Source organism: Pteropus vampyrus, unplaced genomic scaffold (assembly GCF_000151845.1).
Source record: "Pteropus vampyrus isolate Shadow unplaced genomic scaffold, Pvam_2.0 Scaffold143, whole genome shotgun sequence".
In the NCBI taxonomy this organism is placed as follows: Eukaryota; Metazoa; Chordata; class Mammalia; order Chiroptera; family Pteropodidae; genus Pteropus; species Pteropus vampyrus.
The window spans coordinates 2,153,398-2,173,939 of NW_011888924.1; the positions used below are offsets into that span (position 1 = coordinate 2,153,398).

The window sequence follows — 20,542 nt, forward strand, 5'->3', positions numbered from 1 at the left end:
GTGGCACCGTTTTCAAAAGCAAAGGTGGGGCTGACCTCTCCGTCTCTGTGTTTTGCAGTACAAAATCGGACAGCTATACATGATCAGCAAGCACAGCCACGAGCAGAGTGACCGAGGGGAAGGCGTGGAGGTCGTCCAGAATGAGCCCTTCGAGGACCCCCACCACGGCAACGGGCAGTTCACCGAGAAGCGTGTGTATCTTAACAGGTAAGGAAGTGGTGGCAGCTGGGGGTCCCACCTCAGGGCTCTCTCACCACACAGGACCCCCCACTCCCTCCCACCTGCACCAACCTGGACCCACTGCACGACTGAGGTAGAGGTGGCGTCTGAGATAAAGTCTGAAAAAGTCATTACCACCAGCCTAGTTGCTTCCAAAAACAGAATCCCCTGTGTTCTGCCAAATAGTCCTCAACTGCATTTCATTAGGAGGGGTTTTTCTCCCACTTTTCCCGCCCCTTCGGTGGTGACACGTTAAAGTGAAATCTAATCTTAAGGATTAAAGGACTCGGCCTTCTCCCTGGGTTCAGCGTTAGTGGCAGGAGAGACATGGCTCTGCCCGTAAGGTGCAGAGAAGTGTTGAAGGTGGCAGTGTGCCATTGGGGTCTTGATTTGGTAAGGTTTCCACTTAACTGCCAAGTGACCGCTCAGGTGTCTGCAAAGGGAATCGACAAAACCGTCCCCTGTGACCAAAGTGCTATCTAGCGCTAAGGTGGTTTTCATTTCTGAAGTGGACCCATCCTCCTCGAGGTAGAAGTGTCCTCTCTCCTCTGGAAGGGTGAAGATTGGGAGATTATAAGTCAGCACTAATCAGGACTTCCGTTTCTGCTTTGCAAAACGCATTCTTTTATCTCCTGCTGCGTTTCCTTTCACTCTTGATTATTGGGGCTCGTCTGATCTTCTCCCCTCCCAGACACCCCCCTCCAGCTTATTTTCTTCCTTTCACTTCTTTTCCGGGTCAGAAATTTCTAGTCACAAGCCATATGGACTATATTTTATGGAAAGTAACACTCGATTCCCGTAAACCAGTGTATGACTAGTCTGGTCTTTGCTAATCATTTTCATGAATACTCTTCACCCCCCCACATACGGCCTCTCCAGTTGGCCCGTATGTGATTATTCAGAAAGGATTTTCAACATAATCGCTGGACAGTTTGCCCCCCGTTTATTCATCAACACTCATGAATATTTGTCCATTCTCCGTGCCTTGGCCATGGTTAGAGGTTTCTGGGAGGAGCCATCTTAGGATTCCACCCTCCGACAGACTGAAATGGACTGTTCCTTCTCAGTGGGAGAGTTTGGTTCCTGTCACTTGTGCGTGGAGATCTCTCAGGCCAGTATCCTGACTGTGAAAGCCTCGGGCTGATTCAACCAACTCATTTTTTAATCTGCCCAGGGGATGCAATACCAGGGAATTCATGAATCACAATGAAATGTAAATTAGATTGATCCTGTTCGGCTGCTAGTGGCTGTGAATTCCCAGGATTGGAACCAGTTCATCTTCGGAGCCAGCTGTTGATTTGCAGGAGGAGCCGAGCTCCAGTCTCGCCTGGGGATGGCTTTCTTACAGAGACAGGTTTCTCAGTGTGCTGCTTTGCCGTTGTTAGTGTGGACAGTGTAATTCAAATAACGAGCAGAGATCATCTCCGTAGAGCAAAGAGAAGCGAGAGAGATGCAAGAAAATAGAGACAGACCCACAGAAAATTTCATTTCTTGCCAATCGATTATTTTCCCAAGTTTTTGCCCGGGGACTATTCTTTATGTACCAAATTTGAGAAAAATTTTAGAAAACTTTATAAATTTTTCTGAAACAGGACAAGAAGTGTCCAGCTGTCTCTGTCATGTCTGTTTCTTCTATCACAATATATGATATTTATTTTAAAGGAGAATAATAAACATCAGTAAGAGGGAAATTTGTTATAAATAGGAGTTCCAGGAATAGGAACTAAAAAGATTAATATGGATCTTCCCCCACCTCGTTTGATAAACACAGGATGGAACATAACAATATAAAGCCGAGTTCCAAACAAAAACAGGGAAATCCTCAGGTACTAGAAATAAAGAGGAAGCTCAAACCAGAGTGGAAAGCAGATGAGCTAATGCTAAGGAAGTCTGAGGAGGTCAGAAATGAGTGTATACCCCAACATCTAGGGGGTGCCATGCCCACGAGGGGACAGGAAATGTGGCCTTGGCCCATGAAAAGGGGGAATTGGAACTGAGAATTGAGCATAAACATCGTTTGTTTTGAAGGTCAAAGGCAGAGAAGTTATTACTCAGAAATGCATATTGAAAGAACTACTAAAGGATGTACTTGAAGTCAAAAGAAATTGAACTCAGGAAAGAGGTGGGTGGGGTCTAGAAGTAATAATAAAGAAGTTGGTAAACAGCTGGGCAAATCTGAAGGAACATAGAATGTTTTGAAAGTACTAATAATAATTAGGAGTGTATTTGTGGAATTTAAATGCTAGACAATAATAACAGAAGATGAGAGGGTAGTAATTATAATAAAAGACACTAAGTTGCTAATATTATTTAGGAAGAAGAGGGAGGTATTCATTAATTAAAACATTTTACAGGCAAGTGTACATATTCAAAATGTAAAGATAACCTGTAAAGGAGCAGTACTACAGTATATAAAGTCCAAGAGAACACTCGATCAATCCAATAGAAGGCAGAGGAAAAACAAAAAGAATCCTATAAAAAGCATGGCTAATAGAAAACCTACATTTTGATGGTAAGATAAATTGAAATATATCAGTGGCCGCAATAAAGCCATGTGAGTTAAATCCTAAACCTGATCCTAGATCAACAAATATGTCACAATGCTGACAAAATCACAAGGAGCCTAAAGTTATAATGGCTGATTTTATCAAACTTATAGATCAAGTAGACGAACAATTTAGCAAGTACAGAGAGGTAAACGACAGAATAACAAGCTTAATCTAGCGGGCACTAATATATCCAAGAACCAACATGCTTTTCAAACACATACATGTAAATGTACACAGTAGGCCGGAAATCAATCTCAACAAACACCAGAAAATCAATATCATGTAGATCTTATCGGTTGATTACAAAAAGAAATCGATAACAACAACAAAATAAACTTTTTCATCATACAGAAATGTAAAAAATTCTAAATATTGTCTGGGTTGAAAATGTTAGATATTCAGTTTTCCAACCACCTTTGCAGCTTGAGAGTGGCCAAGTGACCAAGTTCCAGCCGGTGAGGTGTAAGATTTTCCTCCCTGATAAAAAGAGAAAGATGTTCAAGAGAGGCACAATCCGCTTCTAAGAAAGGGAGGAAATGGATGGCGACTGTTGGGAAGGCACCCGATTGTGCCGCATGAACCTCGACAACAAAACCGAGCAATAACGGTGCGAAAAGGAAACTTCTAGACCCATCTCAGTTAAGAACACAGATGTGAAAATCTTACATAAAACGTTAGCAAATCAAGTACCTTGGACTGTGATAATAATTAATAATAATAATAATAATAAAAAATAATAAATCATGACCTGGTCACATTTTTCCCTGTTAACATCAATATGAGAATTCGACAAGATTATTGGGTATAAAATCCATATATAAAAATCACTAGCACTATTATATAGCGGGAACAATACATGGGAAATATAATATTAAAAAATTCAATTTAAAAAAAAATTTCTTTTACAATGGAAAAAGAATAGAAAGAGAAACTTAAAGATACCCAGTAACAAATCTACAAGATACACAAAATCTTTTTGGAGAAAAATATAAAACATTAGTGAAGGACATTTTAAAAACCTTAGACAAATGGCATACTTCATGGGTGGGAAAAGCTATATTATAAAGTTGCCATCAATTCCCATATTTAACGCATATCTAAGTAAAATGCCAACAGTGTTGTATTTTAAATAGAATTCGAGAATATACTCTTAAAATTCCTAATTACTATAGCTTTATAAAGAGCCTTGCTATCTAGAAGGGAAAGTCCTTCCTACTTATTCTACTTTTTCAAAATTGTTCATATGAATTTTAGAATTAGAAACCTAAGTGATGTGAAAAATAACTGAAGAAACCAAGAACATTTAATCTAGAAAAGCTAGATAATGGATAAAGCTGGGTAATGATGTAGCCAGGTAGGGAAAGAATTAGGCCTATGTATTCTCTAAGACCTTAGAAGGACCAACTGGACAAAGATGAATGCATGAAAATGCCAGGAGAAAGGTTTAGGCTCAGTTTAAGGAAGAAATCTAAGTACGCAAGCAGGAAAAAAATTACGTGACATAACTATAAAATAAAAATATTTACATAAATCATAAGAGAAAGCCAAAGCCTTTACTTTGTAGCTACAAACTAGAGTTTAACCCACTTCAAGTTGACCCATGTCCAGCATGCACAGATTGTGGAACTCCCATGTTAGTGAGGCTGCTTCATAATTGTAATTCAGTAAATGGGCATTAAGTGAAACCTGTGCATCAAATTGTTTGGGTAATGGGGGGAATCCCTTAATAAATAAGACATGGTCTTTGCCTTCTGATCAAAATAGGGTCCTAGGCCGACTGGTTCCAGCATTTGTGAGTTTATCTGCCATCTTGTGAGTGGTGTTACAGAGGAAAACTTTTCCTCAGCCCACTTAGGGTTAGCGATTGGGGGCCTGCGTATTAAATGGAAAGTGACAGATTAACAGGAGAAAAGAAATTTTTATTCACATATGTATGTGAGAACACTCAGAAAAGTGGACTCAAATAGGTGGTTAGAATTTGGGCGCTTATATACCATTTTAATAGAGGAAGGGGAAGAGGAGAAAAGATACTTATGGAATAGCAAATGGCTTTTATGAAAAATAAGTGTAACCTTAGGAGAATGGATGGGGAGACATGACAGTTTCGTGGTAATGTCTGTCTAGGCAATTTCTTATCCTGGTGTTTACTTCTCCTCTCTGGTGACAGGAGTCAGTCTTCTGGTTGTGAAAGTCCCAGGGAGGGGATTTATGACAGTTGAATTCTTTCAGGAGGCTCTGCTTTTAGGCAAATAAGGGAAGTTCAGAGAAAACCTCCTCTGCAACTGTTGATTCTCAAAGGTCTTCAACTCTAAATAATCTTGGTGCCACTGTGCGTATTGTGGACGCCTTCTCTGGCCACAGAGAAATGGATCCTGAGAGATAGACTGGCAGTAGCTAAGACGGTCCAGCACCCACTTAATAATTTACATGGAGAAATACCATTGTCCTACGGATTTGAATTCATGAGCTGGCAAAGTGAGCCAGATCCCATTCAAAAACTGCTTTAGCGATTTATTACCCAAAGCAACTATAAGAGAGGCACTGGAAATACTCAAAGCCTGTGTAGTCAGGACTGTCTCAAGCAGAAAGGACATTTCATAAAAGAATGTTAGTGGCCCACAGAATTGTCTGGAGACTTGAGAATGGGCAGCTTCAAGGGTCCAAGAGCGGCAATGATGACAACCATCTTTAAGTAGAATCAGAGAGTTTCATTCTGCCATCACCACCATGGCCACCATGGGTAGGTCCAAATTGTCCCTTTTTTCTTTCTATCACTTGCCATTGAGTTCCCAGTCCCAGCCCAAGCTACTACCCCTGGCGGGGCCGGGAGAGAATTCCAAACTGTTTTCCAAAGCACCACACTATTTTATATTTCCACCAGCAACCTGTGAGGGTTCTAGTTTTTCTCCATGATCACCCACACTTGTTATTTCTGGCTTTTTGATTATAACCGTCCTGGTGAGTGTGAAGTGGTATCTCGTGGTTTCGATGGGCATTTCCCTAATGACTAGTGATGCTGAGCATCTTTTCATGTGCTCTTTGTAGAAATAGCTGTTGAAATTCTTTGCCTCTTTTTAAATTGGGTATAATAACTTTTATAAATGCCACTTACCCTTTTATTACTTGCTCTCATCTCTCAGGGATTATGGGGTTGCTCTGTCCTCTGGCCCTTCTTACAGCATCTGATACACTACTGGGTACACAATACATTTTGGCAGTTGCCTAATACATTTAGGACATTACATTAGTACTAATGTATTAGTACATTTGGCGGTTGTCCTTGGGCCTTTGATCCAGTTCAGTTAACCAAATAAGTGGTATTTCTTGGCTTGTCTTCAAAAATCCTGGTTTCAGCGGGCATCCAGGAAAAGGAGGCAAGATACTAATCAAACTCTGGAATAGTGGTTCTAAATAAAGCCTGTAGCCCAGAGTCATACGAGGGAGGGACTTCTCTTTTGTCCCTTTTTATTTTCACTTCATCTCTAGCATCTCTCTAATCCTTTCCCGCTGAAGCCCGCAAGGAGAGGGAACCAGGGGGTGGGGGTGGAGGTACACTGGAGCAAAGATGGAGCCTATTTTTAGGCTTGTTTTTCAGTCATGAAGTGTCATGTTCTTCCCCACCACGGCTGCTGGATTAATCAGGCTGTGCTGGCAGCTGCCAGTCAGGGAGGATTGCCAGCTTCTAGCAGTGATTCTGCCTAATGCCTGAATCGATTTGCACGGAGAGAACATTTCTCTTGCCATGTGGCCCTTGCTTTCCAGGGCAACCTCCCCTGGCCTCCAGTGGTTCTCAATAGGAGAAGGCACAGCTTCCGTAAGCCACAGATTCTGTTTAATTGGATAGGCAAAGCCACCGGCTGGTCTCTTTACCTACCAGCTCACTGGTAGAGCTTCATTGCCATGAGTTGGGTCTTTCTCTTCCGTTTCCTCTTCCTATTCTCCCAGATCTTCCCCAGAATAAGAGCTCATGTGGCTTTGGGAGAGCCCACTGCCTAGGTAACAGGTCATAGACAAGAGTCAGAGCCAGAGATTCTGACCTAAGAGCTTATTTCCATGCTATTTTGAAAGAATCTTCATGGTCATTATTGGCTTCTGAATATCCAGAGACAAACTTCATTCATTCAGAAAATATTTATTGAGCATCTGCTGTGTGCCAGTCACCATTCTAGGTTCTAGGCTTGCCGCCATGAGCAGAACAAAGATCCCTGCCCTTTGGGACTTGCATTCTGGTTGGGAGTGACAGACATGCACCATCGCCACAATATATACAGACATTATATATTTTAGAATATTTAACCTTATATACATACTTAATATATAAATATTAGTGTAACATTAAACAAATGTAATTGATGATAATTTTTTTTTATATATGCTAGGGAAAAATAGAGCATGTCGGAGACTTCTTCATGACATACTCTTCAGACCATGCTATTCATCCTGTTCCCATCTCAATCCTTAAGAACATTCCAGGTGTTATGCTGATGGCCCCCCTTGCCCACCTACCCTGTATCCCTTAACTACTCTCATGGGAAGTCACAGAAACAGACCATTTAGGCCTGTTGGAGTCTTCGAGAGCATGCGGTTAAGCGGTTTTCCACCTTGGTTCTGCTTCACTCTGACGGATGATGCGTGGACCTGTTCCTCTGGGTTCTTCACATCACGCCAGCCACGCTGCATCGAGGCAGAGCCCTCCGAGAACCGGCACCAGGCAGGCCGGAATTCCAGCGCAAACTGTTCTTTCAGGCAGGGAGAGTGACGGTGATGTCCGAGCCAGGGAACTTCTCGTGGGCTAAGCCCACGCCTCTCACAGGTCACAGCTCTAGCCCGGAAATGTCCCTCTCTTTGCTGCCATAGAAAGAATGACATTAAGAGCAGAACTAAAGGCCAGCCAGAACAACCATTAAGAGGAGTAAGAGAATAAATCACAGCAGCCGCAGAAGAAATGTAAAGACCTCGGAAATTGCTGTATGTGGAAGCGGATAGGAACAATTGCTTATTATCAAGTAATTGTCACATGTCAGGTTTTTGGCACAAAGAAGGAACGGAAGGTCATAACGTCCCTTCTGGACCAGTGGGAAATGAGGATGCGAAGGTAGCTTAGTCCTTTTTAAAATCAGTTACATGAGCTGCAGTTGTTTGAGCATGATCTCAGCATGGAGAGAGACAGGTTTCAGGCACGCCAGGCAGGGGAAGACCCTGAGCGAAGCACTGTTTTCGTGGACTCGGAAGGATTCTTTCTGCTGGGAATGTGTACGTCCCACCATTCCAGTTAAGACCATCACGATTCTGATCCCTGTTGAGAAAATGAAATTAGACTCCATTTAGACCACATTTGGCCTAATGATGTTCACCACCTCCTGGGCCAAAAGATATTCCCAAATGAGCATAAATTGCAAAGTGAGATTAGCTATCATAGAGAACTTGGTGATATCGGGATTATAAAGCACCAGAAGCTTCTAATAAAGAGACAGTTTGTGTTTCAGTTCCATAAATTCTTTATGAAATAAACACTCTTAACCGGAGACCAGTTCAGATGATGCTCATGGAGCCTTCTTACCAGGTCAGTTGTGACTCAGGAAAACCTGAGGGACATATGAGAGTGTCACCGTGACTGCATTCACTTATGTCCCAGTTGGGTTTCTCAGTCTTGGCACTGTAAATATTTGGGGCCAGATAATACTTCGTGGGGACTGTCCTGTGCATTGTAGGATGTTGGGCAGCATCCCTAACCCCCCTCCCCCAACCCCCCAGTCATGACAACCAAAAATGTTTCCAGATTTTGCCAAATGACCCTGGGGGACAAAACCTAGCCCCCCCTCCACCCTTGCTTCATTGAGAACCACTGCTTTATGGTGACCAGCCATCTCAGTTTGTCCAGGACTGAGGAATTTGGCACATGGGACTTTCAGTGCTGAAACTGGGACAGACCGTGTAAACTGGGGTGAGTCGATCACCGGGCTGTGCCATTAATACGTTTTACTTCATACTAAAGTTTAAAAGTAAGAAACCAAACGTTTTGAAAAGTCTGTCTTGGGGAGGCGTGGACAGAGGCCTTTCAGGAAACATGGTATCATTCCACCTCGGCATGTTTTCATAAAGATTTTAGAGACCAAGGTCCATCTTTTCCTCAGTGTCTTTACAGCTGGAGTCGTGATGAGATGGGCTGTTGGCCAGTGGATTAAGAGGACATGATTCAAATCTTCATGCCTTTCTAGAAGAGAGGTTCTTGTTTGACACCTAGTAGTGAGTTTGAGTGACAGACTTCTCCTTAGAATCGAAGGCCATGTGACAATATGCATCATGAAAGTGACAGACAACAGCGACTAATTTAATTCCATTTTTGTTTGCAGCCCCGATAAATCATTGCTGCAGGGAACAATAAAATTTTACTTTCTCAGACAAAAATGATTTGAATAACGATGGCTCCGGGGAGATTGGGGTCCGAGGAAAGGTCTGTTAGTGGGCTGAAAACATTTAGAATGGCGTGGTATGGAACTTAGGGCAAACGCCTCCTGCGCTTAGCCTGGTAAATTGACTTGGACCAGCAAGGCCTCCTTCCCAGACTAATTAGAAAAGTCTCATAAAATCGTAGCAGCCATGGTAGCTAAATGATTGCATTTTTTAGGGTGTCTCGTTGGAATGGGTAACTGATTATAGTGCTGTGTATCCTGCATGCGTTGGTGAACAAAACAGCTAAAATAAGGATTGCAGGCTCTAGAGCCCTGACCATTTAGGAATAGGAAAAGTCTCAATGTGAATGGAAAATTGCCCGTGTTTTTCATCTTCCTTCCAGAAAATGATTGTTGCTTAGGCATGTGCTTCTGCTGGGAGGCTTTTTAAATGATGTAGGGAACGAATTATGGAGGGAGCAGGGCTTGGGCCTCAGAGTGCTCTGCATGAGGAGCCTAAAGAATCTGGGGCGGGTGCAGAGTAGATGGAACCCCTCCCCCAAGGACAGCAGTGGTGAGCGGGCCCTAAGGCTTGTAGAGAGTCATATGTACTTTTTCAAAGCTAAACAATGCCCAGCCTACTTTGGGGAGATCCTATAATCCCCATTTCCATCCGTTAAAAGCAGAAGAAAACCAATTGCCTGTATGTAAAACCCAGTTCTTCCTACACTGCCCATTGACATATCGCTCTGGGGTTGGGGGCAAAAAAGGAGAGAACCCATTTTGCTTCAAAACCATTTCCTGCAAGCCCGCCCGCTGCGATTTCCCCACTCTCGACATCGGCCTCAGTTGCACTCCAGCTTCAGTGACTGAAAAAAATAAATCGTAGGCAGAAGCTATAAAAACCCCTGTCAGGAAGCAGCACCTTCCTTTCGAGCAGTGTGAACGTTAAGGTAAATGAGCAGTTACTGCCGAGATGACTTACAGGAGCGAGACATTCTGCGTTAGAGCAGCAAGAATTGCTGTGTGAATCATAAAACTGCTGCAGCCCGCTCCTCACAGCCCACCTGAGAGTAGTGGTCTCCGTCTGCCGCTCCCCTGACTTCAGGGAGCTTTGATTTTTCCATTCATTTTAACCCTGATAAATGGCCCAGAGTTTTGGATTAGGTCCGGCCAGCCATTGAAAATACATATTTGTCTTTTAAAAAGCAGGTCCTGGATACTGTCAGAACTAAGAGAAACAATTTGAGAAGACATGCAAGGTACACAGTATTTTACTAGGTCTGGTTGTCGTTAAATGCCATGTCCAAGAGGGCTTGGGGATTTGAGGGGCTAGCAGTGATGCCCAACCCTCCCCCCACCCTTCCTAGTTATATCAGCTCAGAATTCAAACACTGCTTCCTGGTCTTCTTTATTGCCAACGTGAAGCCCTCAGGAGCTGAGAGCCTGCGTCATCTTTTTGGGTCTGATGTACTGCTAGACATCGGGTCCCAGACGCTTAGCTGTAGGCACCAGAATAGGAAAAAAAACAAAATGGTAGCATCTGGAAAGACAGAAAACCCCAGGGTATACAGCTGGGGAGTGGGGGGAATAAAAATCATGCAGACATCTTTAAGGACTATGTAATACTGTATATTTAAATACAATATTTAAAGACTTCTCTGGGCCTGGGCTATACTGTCGAGTCTGCCTCTGAAGGGAAACAGAACAAAACAAAACTTAATAAGCCCTCGGTTTACAAAAGGTCTTGGGACCTGTGCCCTTGAGTTTTCTATGTTTTAAAAATATGTTTTCTGCAAAGGCCTGCATGGATCCCTGCTCCAGAGGCATGGCTGTCAGTGTATCTGTTTCCTAGGGCTGCAGCAACAAATTGCCAAAACCTGGTTGGCTGAAATACCACAGATTTATCCTCTCAGAGTTCTGGAGGCTGGAAGTCCGTTGGCAGTGTCGGTTCCTCCTGGGGGCTCCGAGGGAGAGTCTGTTCTGGGGGAGTCCTTGGTGTTCCTTGGCTTACAGCTTTATCACTCCGACTTCTGGCCCCAGCTTCACATCTCCCCTCTGTGTGTCTCTGTGTATCAAATCTCTCTCTCCTTTGTCTAATAAGGATATCAGTCCCTGGAGTTAGGGCCCACTCTAAATCTTGAGATCCTTAACTTAATTACATCTGCAAAAACTGTTTTTCAAATAAAGAAATTCACAGGTACTGGGGCTTAGGATGTGGATACATCTTTATGGGTGACGCAAGTCAACCGACCACAATCATCAAGGGACCATATTTTGTTTCTCTTAGTATCTCTAAAGTTGCTATTCTCTGTTGCCGTAGTCCATTTTCTAAACTCCACTCATAGGAATTGTTAAGCTGATGTCTGACTCTAAGATTTGCCTCTGTCCCTCCCACACCCCCATCCCTTATTTGAGCTTAAACATCCCTTCATACCACTTCTGCCGTATCTCTCTTAGGAGACAAAGGCCAGTCTGGCCAAATCCTCCAAACATGGCACCTCTAAGGCACTGAATGCTCATGACCTTGTAAATCAAATCGAAGAGGGCAGGCTTACAATCCCACCGTCACACTGGGCTGTAAGCTTTCACCGTCACACGTTTGAAAAGCAGGTGAATATGCACAGAAAACAATTCACTGTGGTAAAGACCTGCGAGATGGGGAAGGGGTGGGTGGCCCAGAGATCTGATTTCTCTAGCAGTCAATTTATCCAGAAAGATAGGGTAGCACAGAGAGGCTCCGGACAGACTCTGATTTTTTCTTTCTTTCTTTCTCTCCTCTTAGCAAACTGCCGAGTTGGGCTAGAGCTGTTGTTCCCAAAATATTTTATGTTACAGAGAAGGCTTGGAACTATTATCCCTACACGATTACAGGTAAGTCCTTCGTGCAATCGGTATGTCATGGGTAGCAAGAGGATATAACCGTAGTCAGATTTCACTGATTTAGGGTTTGTTATTCAAGCAGGGACTTGTGGGAAAGCCCTGTTAACACCTCCCTCACCCTTTGCCTTCATCCTTTTAGGTCAACACTCTTCCTGGGTGGGGAGGGGAGTGGTGTCAAGCTAAAGGGTTCCATCTTCCTCCCTTAAGTGCTTGATGTAGACAGCTTTTGAAGAAGGAACGTGAAGCTCTTTTTAGTGATATTTCTAGAGGTTCCATTATCCTTATTTCTGTCTGATCCATCAGTATTCCCTAAGTAATTTTTGGGTGTGGTTTCTTTAGAAAGTTCTTTTGACTTGTTTTATAGGCCCTCCTTCACTCCCCATCCTCCTCCCCAAATAAACATCTTGACTATGAATTCTGTTGGGTCTCTCTGTCCCAAACTATAACCTTTGAAAATGGATAATTGAAGATCTTTAAGATCATGTTCCCTCTTACTGATCATGGAGAAATGATGACCTCTATGCTGATACTGAGCTAGAAACTGTGGTGAAAAAAAAATTTAGAAGGTTTGGTTTCTTCCCTCCATCACATGAAAATTCTATACCCCACCTGAATGTCATCCTAACAAGCTCCTCTTATTGGTTGTGAAAGCTGCTTTTCACCTAAAGATTCTCTGTGTGGTTAATGAAGTGCTCTACTGGAATTATTAGTCTTTAATTCTGCTTTTATAACGTCAACTCTTTGGTTTTTAATTAGCCACAAACCTGTAGGATAATTGAATCTTGTCTCACAGTCCATATCTGTCCAGCCCCGAAAGTATCATATTTAAGAGTTTCAAGAGCAAACATGGAAACATTCAGTATTTATGAGAGTTTAATTTTTGGAAGGTTCTTTTACCACATTTCTAATAATTATAATGCACCAGTATTTTTTGTTCTGTGGTTTTATATTACATATAAGTATGGTCTAAATCATCATTTTGTCTCTCTTTTTCTTTTCCCGCTTGTCCAAATGAACATCTGGGACCAGAATACACAGTAAGTTTCATTTAATCATTTTAAAATATTCAACCTATGATCAGTGGAGCAATTGGAACTTCTCTTGTACTTCTAATCTTATTAAAGTAATGAAAATGTAGAATAATTCAGAATCAGAAATATTTAAATGTTGGCTATTACAAAGTTATATATAATGCAATAACTTGAATGTTCTCATTTATTCAACAGTGTGAATGTTAATTTGAAATGCCTTGATAGTCACTTGACATAATTAACTTTTGCTTGTATTTTTAAGTAGCTTGACTGCTCTATTTGTGATAGTATACTGTAAGAGAAGAATAATGTCTAGAAATGTGATATTAAAAAGATGGTGGTAGTTATCAATGGAAGATGGGGTTTATACTCAGAGGCTGTGACCTGATCCCTTATTGGAGAACCTTGAAACTAGAAATACGTACATTCAAACTATTTTACTCAGAGCTCGGGATTGAAAGGTCTCAGTGGCTTGATAAAAATTATTTAATTTCTTCCTGTCCTGAGAGCATCTAGTGTCATTACTTACACAGAAAAATAAAATTAAAAAAAAAAAAAGAAAGAAAGAAAGAAAGAAAGAAAAGGACCCTATAATATCATTGTTTTGATGTTTTCATGTAGATCATTTCCCTAATGGCCAGCAGATCTAACTTCTATAACAAGACAGTGGTTATCTGAGCTGTGATGGAGTTGAGTTTTTTGGTCTTAATCCAAATAGCCAAAAAGAGAGAGAGATGGTAAGAGAGAAATGGAGGGAAATGATTCATCATGTCCTAGGCATGAGTGTGGTACCCTGCACGAAGGAAATGCTCAATAAATAGTTATCAAATGAATGAATTCATTCTCAATGAATTCGCGAATCCATAACTCAATGAATAGTTATTGAACGACAGAAGGAATGCACGAGTCAAAGATAGATTATCACGACAGATACAGCAGAAGCGTCACCAGCTTTCGAGTCAGTAGACCTGTGTGTCCTCCGATTCTGCCGCTTACTAGCTGAAGTTATTGAGTGACCCCCAATAGCCAGTTCTTGGTCCATGACTGTGTTCTCACCCGTTCTTTGCAAAATGAAAAAATAGGAATAGTATTCAGAGTTTTCATAAAATTAATTTATGTTAGAAGTCAGAGAACCACTGCTCTAGAACAAGCAACTTAACTTCTCTGAACTAGGTTTCCTCATCTCTAAAATTGGGATAATCTCTCTTTTATCGAGGTATTAGTAGAAGGATTCAGTGGTCTGACACAGAGGTCAGACTTTTTCTGTAAAGGGTTATGTCGTCAATATTTTCTGCTTTGTGGGCCAAACAGTCCCTGTGACTGTGGAAGCGGCCAGGGACAGTATGTAAAGATATTGGCATGGTCACAGTTGCCCAGGCGGCAGGCCAAATATGGCCCCTAGGCTGTAGCTCGCCAACCCCTGATCTAATGTGAAGAAGCTGTTAGCACATAGCCTGTACCTAAGAGGCAGCTAAACGGTGACCTACCAATACTACCCCGTTCCATTGCCTCTAGCAATTGCACAGCCTTCAAGAGGAAGACGGAGGGATCTTTTGAATCCCGCCTCCACGATCAGTTACACAAACCACTTTCTTTCAAGCCTCCATTTCCTCATCTGTAAGTGGGGACAATGTAATAACTATCTTATAAGGGAGATGTGAAGATTATATTAAATACTCCACATGAAATCTTAGCCTGGTCCTTGGTGCATGGTAAATGCTCAGTAAATGTTTATTATTTCTTGTGCAATACTAGAAGCTGCCACCGTTAAAGTGGAAGTTCTGTGGGCAAATGAATGAGACTATATCTTGGGGCCCTTCGGCACAGACGGGGCTCCATTTATGAGACTGGACAGTCCTAATTGTCTAGGATATTATTTAATTTTATTGATACCTGATGTTAACCCACTTTCCACTTCTCAGCTTGTACATAGACTTTCCATTTGAAATGTAATCGATAGTTACATGGACAAGCGAATTCTGGTCCCTATAACTACCCAAAGGCAGTTATTTGCCTGGCAATGCATAGAATTAGGTCACCTTGACTTGACCCCAAACTGATGGCTGTTATTCTCCGTAAGCCCGCAATACTGCAAAACGTGGGTGATTAACAGAAAAGAAGTCTGAAAAATGTTTAATGATACTGTGTTCCTTTTTTAAGAATATGTATTAAAGTACTGAGGTTCTGAAAACAGTGCAGCAGAATGAAAATCATGGTTCCTGACAAAGCCATCCCCGTGGGGAGTCACCCCCTGAGGCAGCCCTCCCACGGGGCTCTCCTGCCAGCCCTGGGACGAGAGCCTCGGTCTCCTGTGCCGACCTCCGTGCAGGCCACGGAGGGATTCTGAGGGCCCCTTGGCCTTTCCTTCTGCCCGGCCTCTGCCCTACAGCGCTCCTACAGTTCTAATCACATAGTTCCGACTTTTAATTGGTTTTATTTCCGTGCGAGCAAATTTGGGGACAAAACATAAAGGAGTTAGTTATAGTTGTAAAGTCTCCTGCTTGCCCCCTCCTGTTTGACTCTAAGTATTACCTGAGGTCCTCTAGCCTCTCATTTCTCTTTGTTGTTCTCAACTTCTCCCTAAGGCAGTCCTCGGGGAAGAGTCTTAGGGCCGCCATGACAAAGTACCACAAAAGGGGAGCCTGAAAACAACAGAAATTTATTGTCTTACAGTTCTGGAGTCTAAAAGTTCAAATCAAAGTGTCAGCCCGATCATGCCCCCTCTGAAACCTGTAGGAGAAGAATCCTTCTTGGCCTCTTTCTAGCTTCGGGTGGTCCCAGGCATTCCTTGGCTTGTGGCAGCGTAAGTCCAAACGCTGCCTCAGTTTTCACATAGTCGTCTTCCCTCGGTATCTATGTCTCCACGTGGCATCCTCCTGGCTGTGTCTCTCTCATCTTCTTATAAGGACACCAGTCCTATTGGATTAAGGACCAGTATGACATCATCTTAACTTAATGACAACTGCAGTGACCCTAGTTCCAAATAAGATCACATCCTGAGGAACTGGAGTCATATAATGGCGGGGGTGGGGAGGGAGAGGAGGCAGGTTCAACCCGTAACGTCATCTTTCAGTATTAGCTTTACATTTATTTCTTAAGCACCAACAATGCATAAAACATCGTGCTAGAAGGCTTCGTTGAGCAATAACCCCTGCCCTTGAGGGAGTTACAATCTGGGAGTCACAGTCAAAGCCTGGGAGTCATCAGCAAGTCATGGGGTTTTCTGGAGGCAAGATGGGACAGGCCATCACTCAGCCCAGGGGACAGGCTGCCACCAGACCTGCCCACTGAGCTGGATGAACTCTGAGAAGGGCTGATGGGAGAGGTTCAGACCAGAGGGCAGAATGAATGGCCCTGGGGAATCAGCCAGACAAGCAATTGCAATGTGAAAGGAAGTGCCCTGCCTCCTGGATTGGAGCCTTAAGCTTCAGTGACAGGACCACAGTCCTCAAGAAGCGGTATAGGCAGGAGGACCAGGATGTAGCCATCTTACAATGAATGGGTCAGATGAGATGATCACGAGATGCTGGGTCGATAAAGTTGCCAGCTTTAGCGAGTAAAAATACCTACTATCCTGTAAGTTTGAATTTTCAGATTAACAGCAAATAGTTTTTAGTATATCCCAAGTATTGCATGAGATATACTAAAAGATGCTCATCTTGTATTCTATCTGGTAATCCCCTTGGGGGAGGGGTGGCAGTAGGGAAGAACTGGTCTCAGAGACCAAAGTATGAAAATCAGGTTGTAAGAACAGGGCACATTGAGAGGCCAAGGGAGAGGGGCAAGAGAGAATTGTATAACTTAGGAACCTGTCCTGCAGTTGACATGCCACATTAACTCAGGCCAATCAAGTGACCAGTCAGAACAACTTCAGTACTTCTTGCCTCAGTCAGGATTGGCTCAGGAGGTGAAATGGATTGAGGAGGGTAGAGTTGGAGAAAGTAAAGCGAGAGCAGATGAATACATAACTGTCCGTGTTTCGGGAAAGACCCGTGCTAGGTGTTGTAGTTGAAGTGCAAACAGAGTTGTGGAAAGGAGGGAGAAATTCTGCCTGGGAGGAATACAGGAGGGTTTCTCGGAGAAGGTAGGATTTGAGTTGGACCTTAGGAATGGTAGAACTCCCACATACTGACGCCTGCTCTGTCTTAATCTGCTCAGGATGCATAACAAAACACCATAAACTGGGCGGCTTAAACAACAGACATTTATTTCTCACAGTTCTGGAGGCTGCAAGTTCAAGATCAAGGTGTTGGCTGATTCGGTTCCTGGTGAAGGTCCTCTTCCTGGTTTGTAGAAAGCTGTCTTCTTGCTGTGTCCTCACCGGGCAGAGAGGAAAAGCAAGCTCTCTGGTCTCTTTGTATAAGGGCACTAATCCCATTGCGAGGGCCCCGCCTTCATGACCTCCTCTAAACCTAAGTACCTCCCAAAGGCCCCCATCTCCAAAAATCATCACATTAAGGGGGGGCGGGGCTTCAACATGTGGATTTGGGGTCAGGGACACACTTCTTACATAGCATGCTTATTCCAGGCCCAGTAGGTAAGTGATGTCACTGGATCCTGGCCACCTGGACACATGGAGGCCAGGTCAGAGCAGCTGTGAATGTCAGGTCAAGGGCTGGATTTAATTCTCCATAAGGAAGCAACATTGTTCCAGGCTAATCCACTTTTATTTTCCATCCCAAATATAGGACAGCTTTTCTTTCTGTCTCTCAGTGACTGGGGGATCTGGGTTGATTTCTCTCGGGCTGCAGGTGCACTCACTGCCTCCGCTGACTCGGGTCGGCCTCGTTCTCACGCTCTCTGCCCGCCACAGCCCAGGCGGGGGGCCCGCTCTTCTGACTGTAGGTTCTGCTCCTCGGATTTATGACAGATGGTTTCAATTGTCTTCATCTCTTTTCCTGTTTTAAATGCTTTTTCACTGGTCTCTTGATCCCCTGATCCTTTAATCCTAAATACCTCTTCTTGATGTTATTCCATTTTCATATTTCCTGTCTGTGCCCCAAAGCAAAACTTCCCCAATGCCAAACTCCCAGCTTGGGTCACCCAGCCCTACCCTCCCTCCTGGAAGCTCAGGGGCTCTCACTGCTCTAGACAGGTGTCTGTTCCTAGGATTAGCCCAGAGCACTATTTGTCTATTCCTAGGATGTCCCAGGTCTTTTATCTGACTGCCCAGTCTGTTGCTGAGACCTCATGCTGCCCTCATGTGTGACAAAATCCAGCCAAGAGAACTTTCTATTTAAGGTCATCTGGGGCTTCGACATTATTACGGTAATAAAGACATAAAAGCTTTTTTATCACCGCGAATGATCCTGTGTGTTTAGGATTATGTGGAAATGCCATTTGCCCAGGAAGTGGGAAAAATATCTTTAGCTTGGTTATAGGGGAAAAAAAATCTTAATTATACAGTTTTCCAGAGGACAGACCATCTAACCAGGTCTTCATAACCTGCTGGTTCTTCTGAAGTTTGTAAAGTCACAAAGGAAGGTGCCAGAGGAGACTGGCTGCCTTCCAGAGTCGCTGGTTTTGTTTTTCCAGGGCTAAAAAAAGGCGGTGCTGGGCTGTGAACACAGTGCAGCAGCATCAGTTCAGCCGCGGTAGCAACGAAGGGGGAAAAAAAGACTTTCTTCTCATTTGTAAGAATTCGACAGCCTAAGCTATAGTAAGTCAACAGCGAGTGACCTAGAATATACAGTTGCTATATATATACTTGGTTGCCACGACCTTCCCACTCCACCAAAACATCTTTTAATAAGAATCTGCAGAAGAGGCGATGACGAAGGGGAAGCACATTTCTGTTAGAATGGCTGGCTGTTACCCAGGGAGCAAAGGTAGTCGTGGGCTGTCCGGTGTCACTCGACATTTTAATGAACTGGTTGAAAGAGGTAGAAAAAATAAATTGCAGCAGACCAGGGAGAAGGAAATGGCTCTGGAATGAGAACCTCAGACAGCGTTGAGCCACGAGGAGAGACGGAGCCATTCAGGATCGGTTTACTCGAGCCTGGGAAGAGTCACGGCTGCTCGCAGCTGAGAACGGGTCGTCAGTCACCCCAGGTGAACACGGGTCATCCTCCCACGGGTGGCAACAGAGAGAGAGAGATTGAGGTGTTTTTCTGAAAGCAGCTAACTGTGCCGGGTAGGAATCTCACTCGCAATCGTGGCCTCATCAGCTTCCTGGACAATTGAGTGAGCTGATGAGTTCTGGCCGCCATTCCTCTCAAGCCCTCTCTTCCTTCTTAAGTTCCCCCTCCTGTACCCTCTGAGTCCCCACCAAGGGTTTTAATTGCAAAATGAGGAAATAGGTACAAGTCCAGGAAAGATACATTATTATTCCAGCACTCTAGGATTGATCTTGTTTGGAAGGAAAGCAGAGGACAATCTGGCCATCTCAACTACCGTGTAAGCTAAGAGAATGGAGGTCCCTATGTGTTCCTTTTTTGGGGTCACAGAGACAGGGGTAGGGACGGGGCTTAGATGATTAGGAAATGTCTTTTATCTCCACATCACAAGTAACCCTAAATATCCAGAGCGTACATTAATTGGCGTGAAGAGGGGGTGAGCAAAGAGAAGTATTCCTTCTTAGAAATGGGGCCGCATGAGCTGGGACCCGTTAGGGCCCAGGCCAGAGAAACAGCCCTCCAGTTGGAGGTGCCGGTGAGCAAGGTGGCAATTAGGCCAGAAGAGAACCCTCCCGGAGAAAATGGTTGAAGTCATCGAAGACGTGGGTCACAGCATGAGGCTTGTGTCGTAAATAGAGCCAGAATGGCCAAGTCCAAAAATCTTCTGGATTCAAGAGAATTTAGATGGAAATGTTCTAGAACCATTTATAACAGTCATAAAGATGATGCACAGCCCATTAAGTAAGGGAAACACCGGGTCCTGCACTTAAACAGATTCGTTATTGCGGGACTTCTTAGAGCCTTTACTCTTCTGACGTACACTGTGAATCTCCGAAAGGGAGCTGTAGTGTGCAACGCTCTCCACACTTATTTGTCCACGGGACCGTGGATTTTGCAAAGGCAGTCTTCTAAAATTTAGCGGAGCTCCAGAAGCTTCTCTCAGGGTCAGAGCCATTACGTGCCCTCTAAATAGGCCAATAGATCAATTCTATTTCGGTAAATGTTATTTTCTCTTAAATTTCAGTGGGCTAATACAATGCCTCAAGATTATTATTACTCAGGTACCAGAGTTTTCTGAAGAACTCCCAACAGTAATGAATTATTTTAAAAGATCTTCAGGATTTAAGAGAATTTAGATGGAAATGTTCTAGGACCATTTATAACAATCATAAAAACGATGCACAGCTCATGCATTCTGGTTTATTTCAATTTAGAAAATGCACTAGCTGTACGGGTGAACCAGTTGCAAAACAAATCACTCACAGATGTTCCTTGATTCTTGTGCAGAACTGGAACTAGTCTCCACGGCTCAGCAACCCAGTCAATTGGTACCTGGTGGAGCAGGAACCTTG

General features: G+C 43.5%; 1 protein-coding gene across 3 annotated transcripts in view; it reads left to right on the forward strand.

Moving 5' to 3' along the window:
* Positions 1–20,542, forward strand: part of PITPNC1 (phosphatidylinositol transfer protein, cytoplasmic 1) — a 230,374-nt gene that overhangs the window by 121,026 nt on the left and 88,806 nt on the right. For all 3 annotated transcript variants that reach the window (XM_023535666.1, XM_011368508.2, XM_011368509.2), the window contains 3 exons: positions 59–207; positions 11,946–12,034; positions 13,073–13,080. In XM_023535666.1, the coding sequence (XP_023391434.1) occupies positions 59–207; positions 11,946–12,034; positions 13,073–13,080 (246 nt within the window). The remainder of the gene's footprint in view (positions 1–58; positions 208–11,945; positions 12,035–13,072; positions 13,081–20,542) is intronic.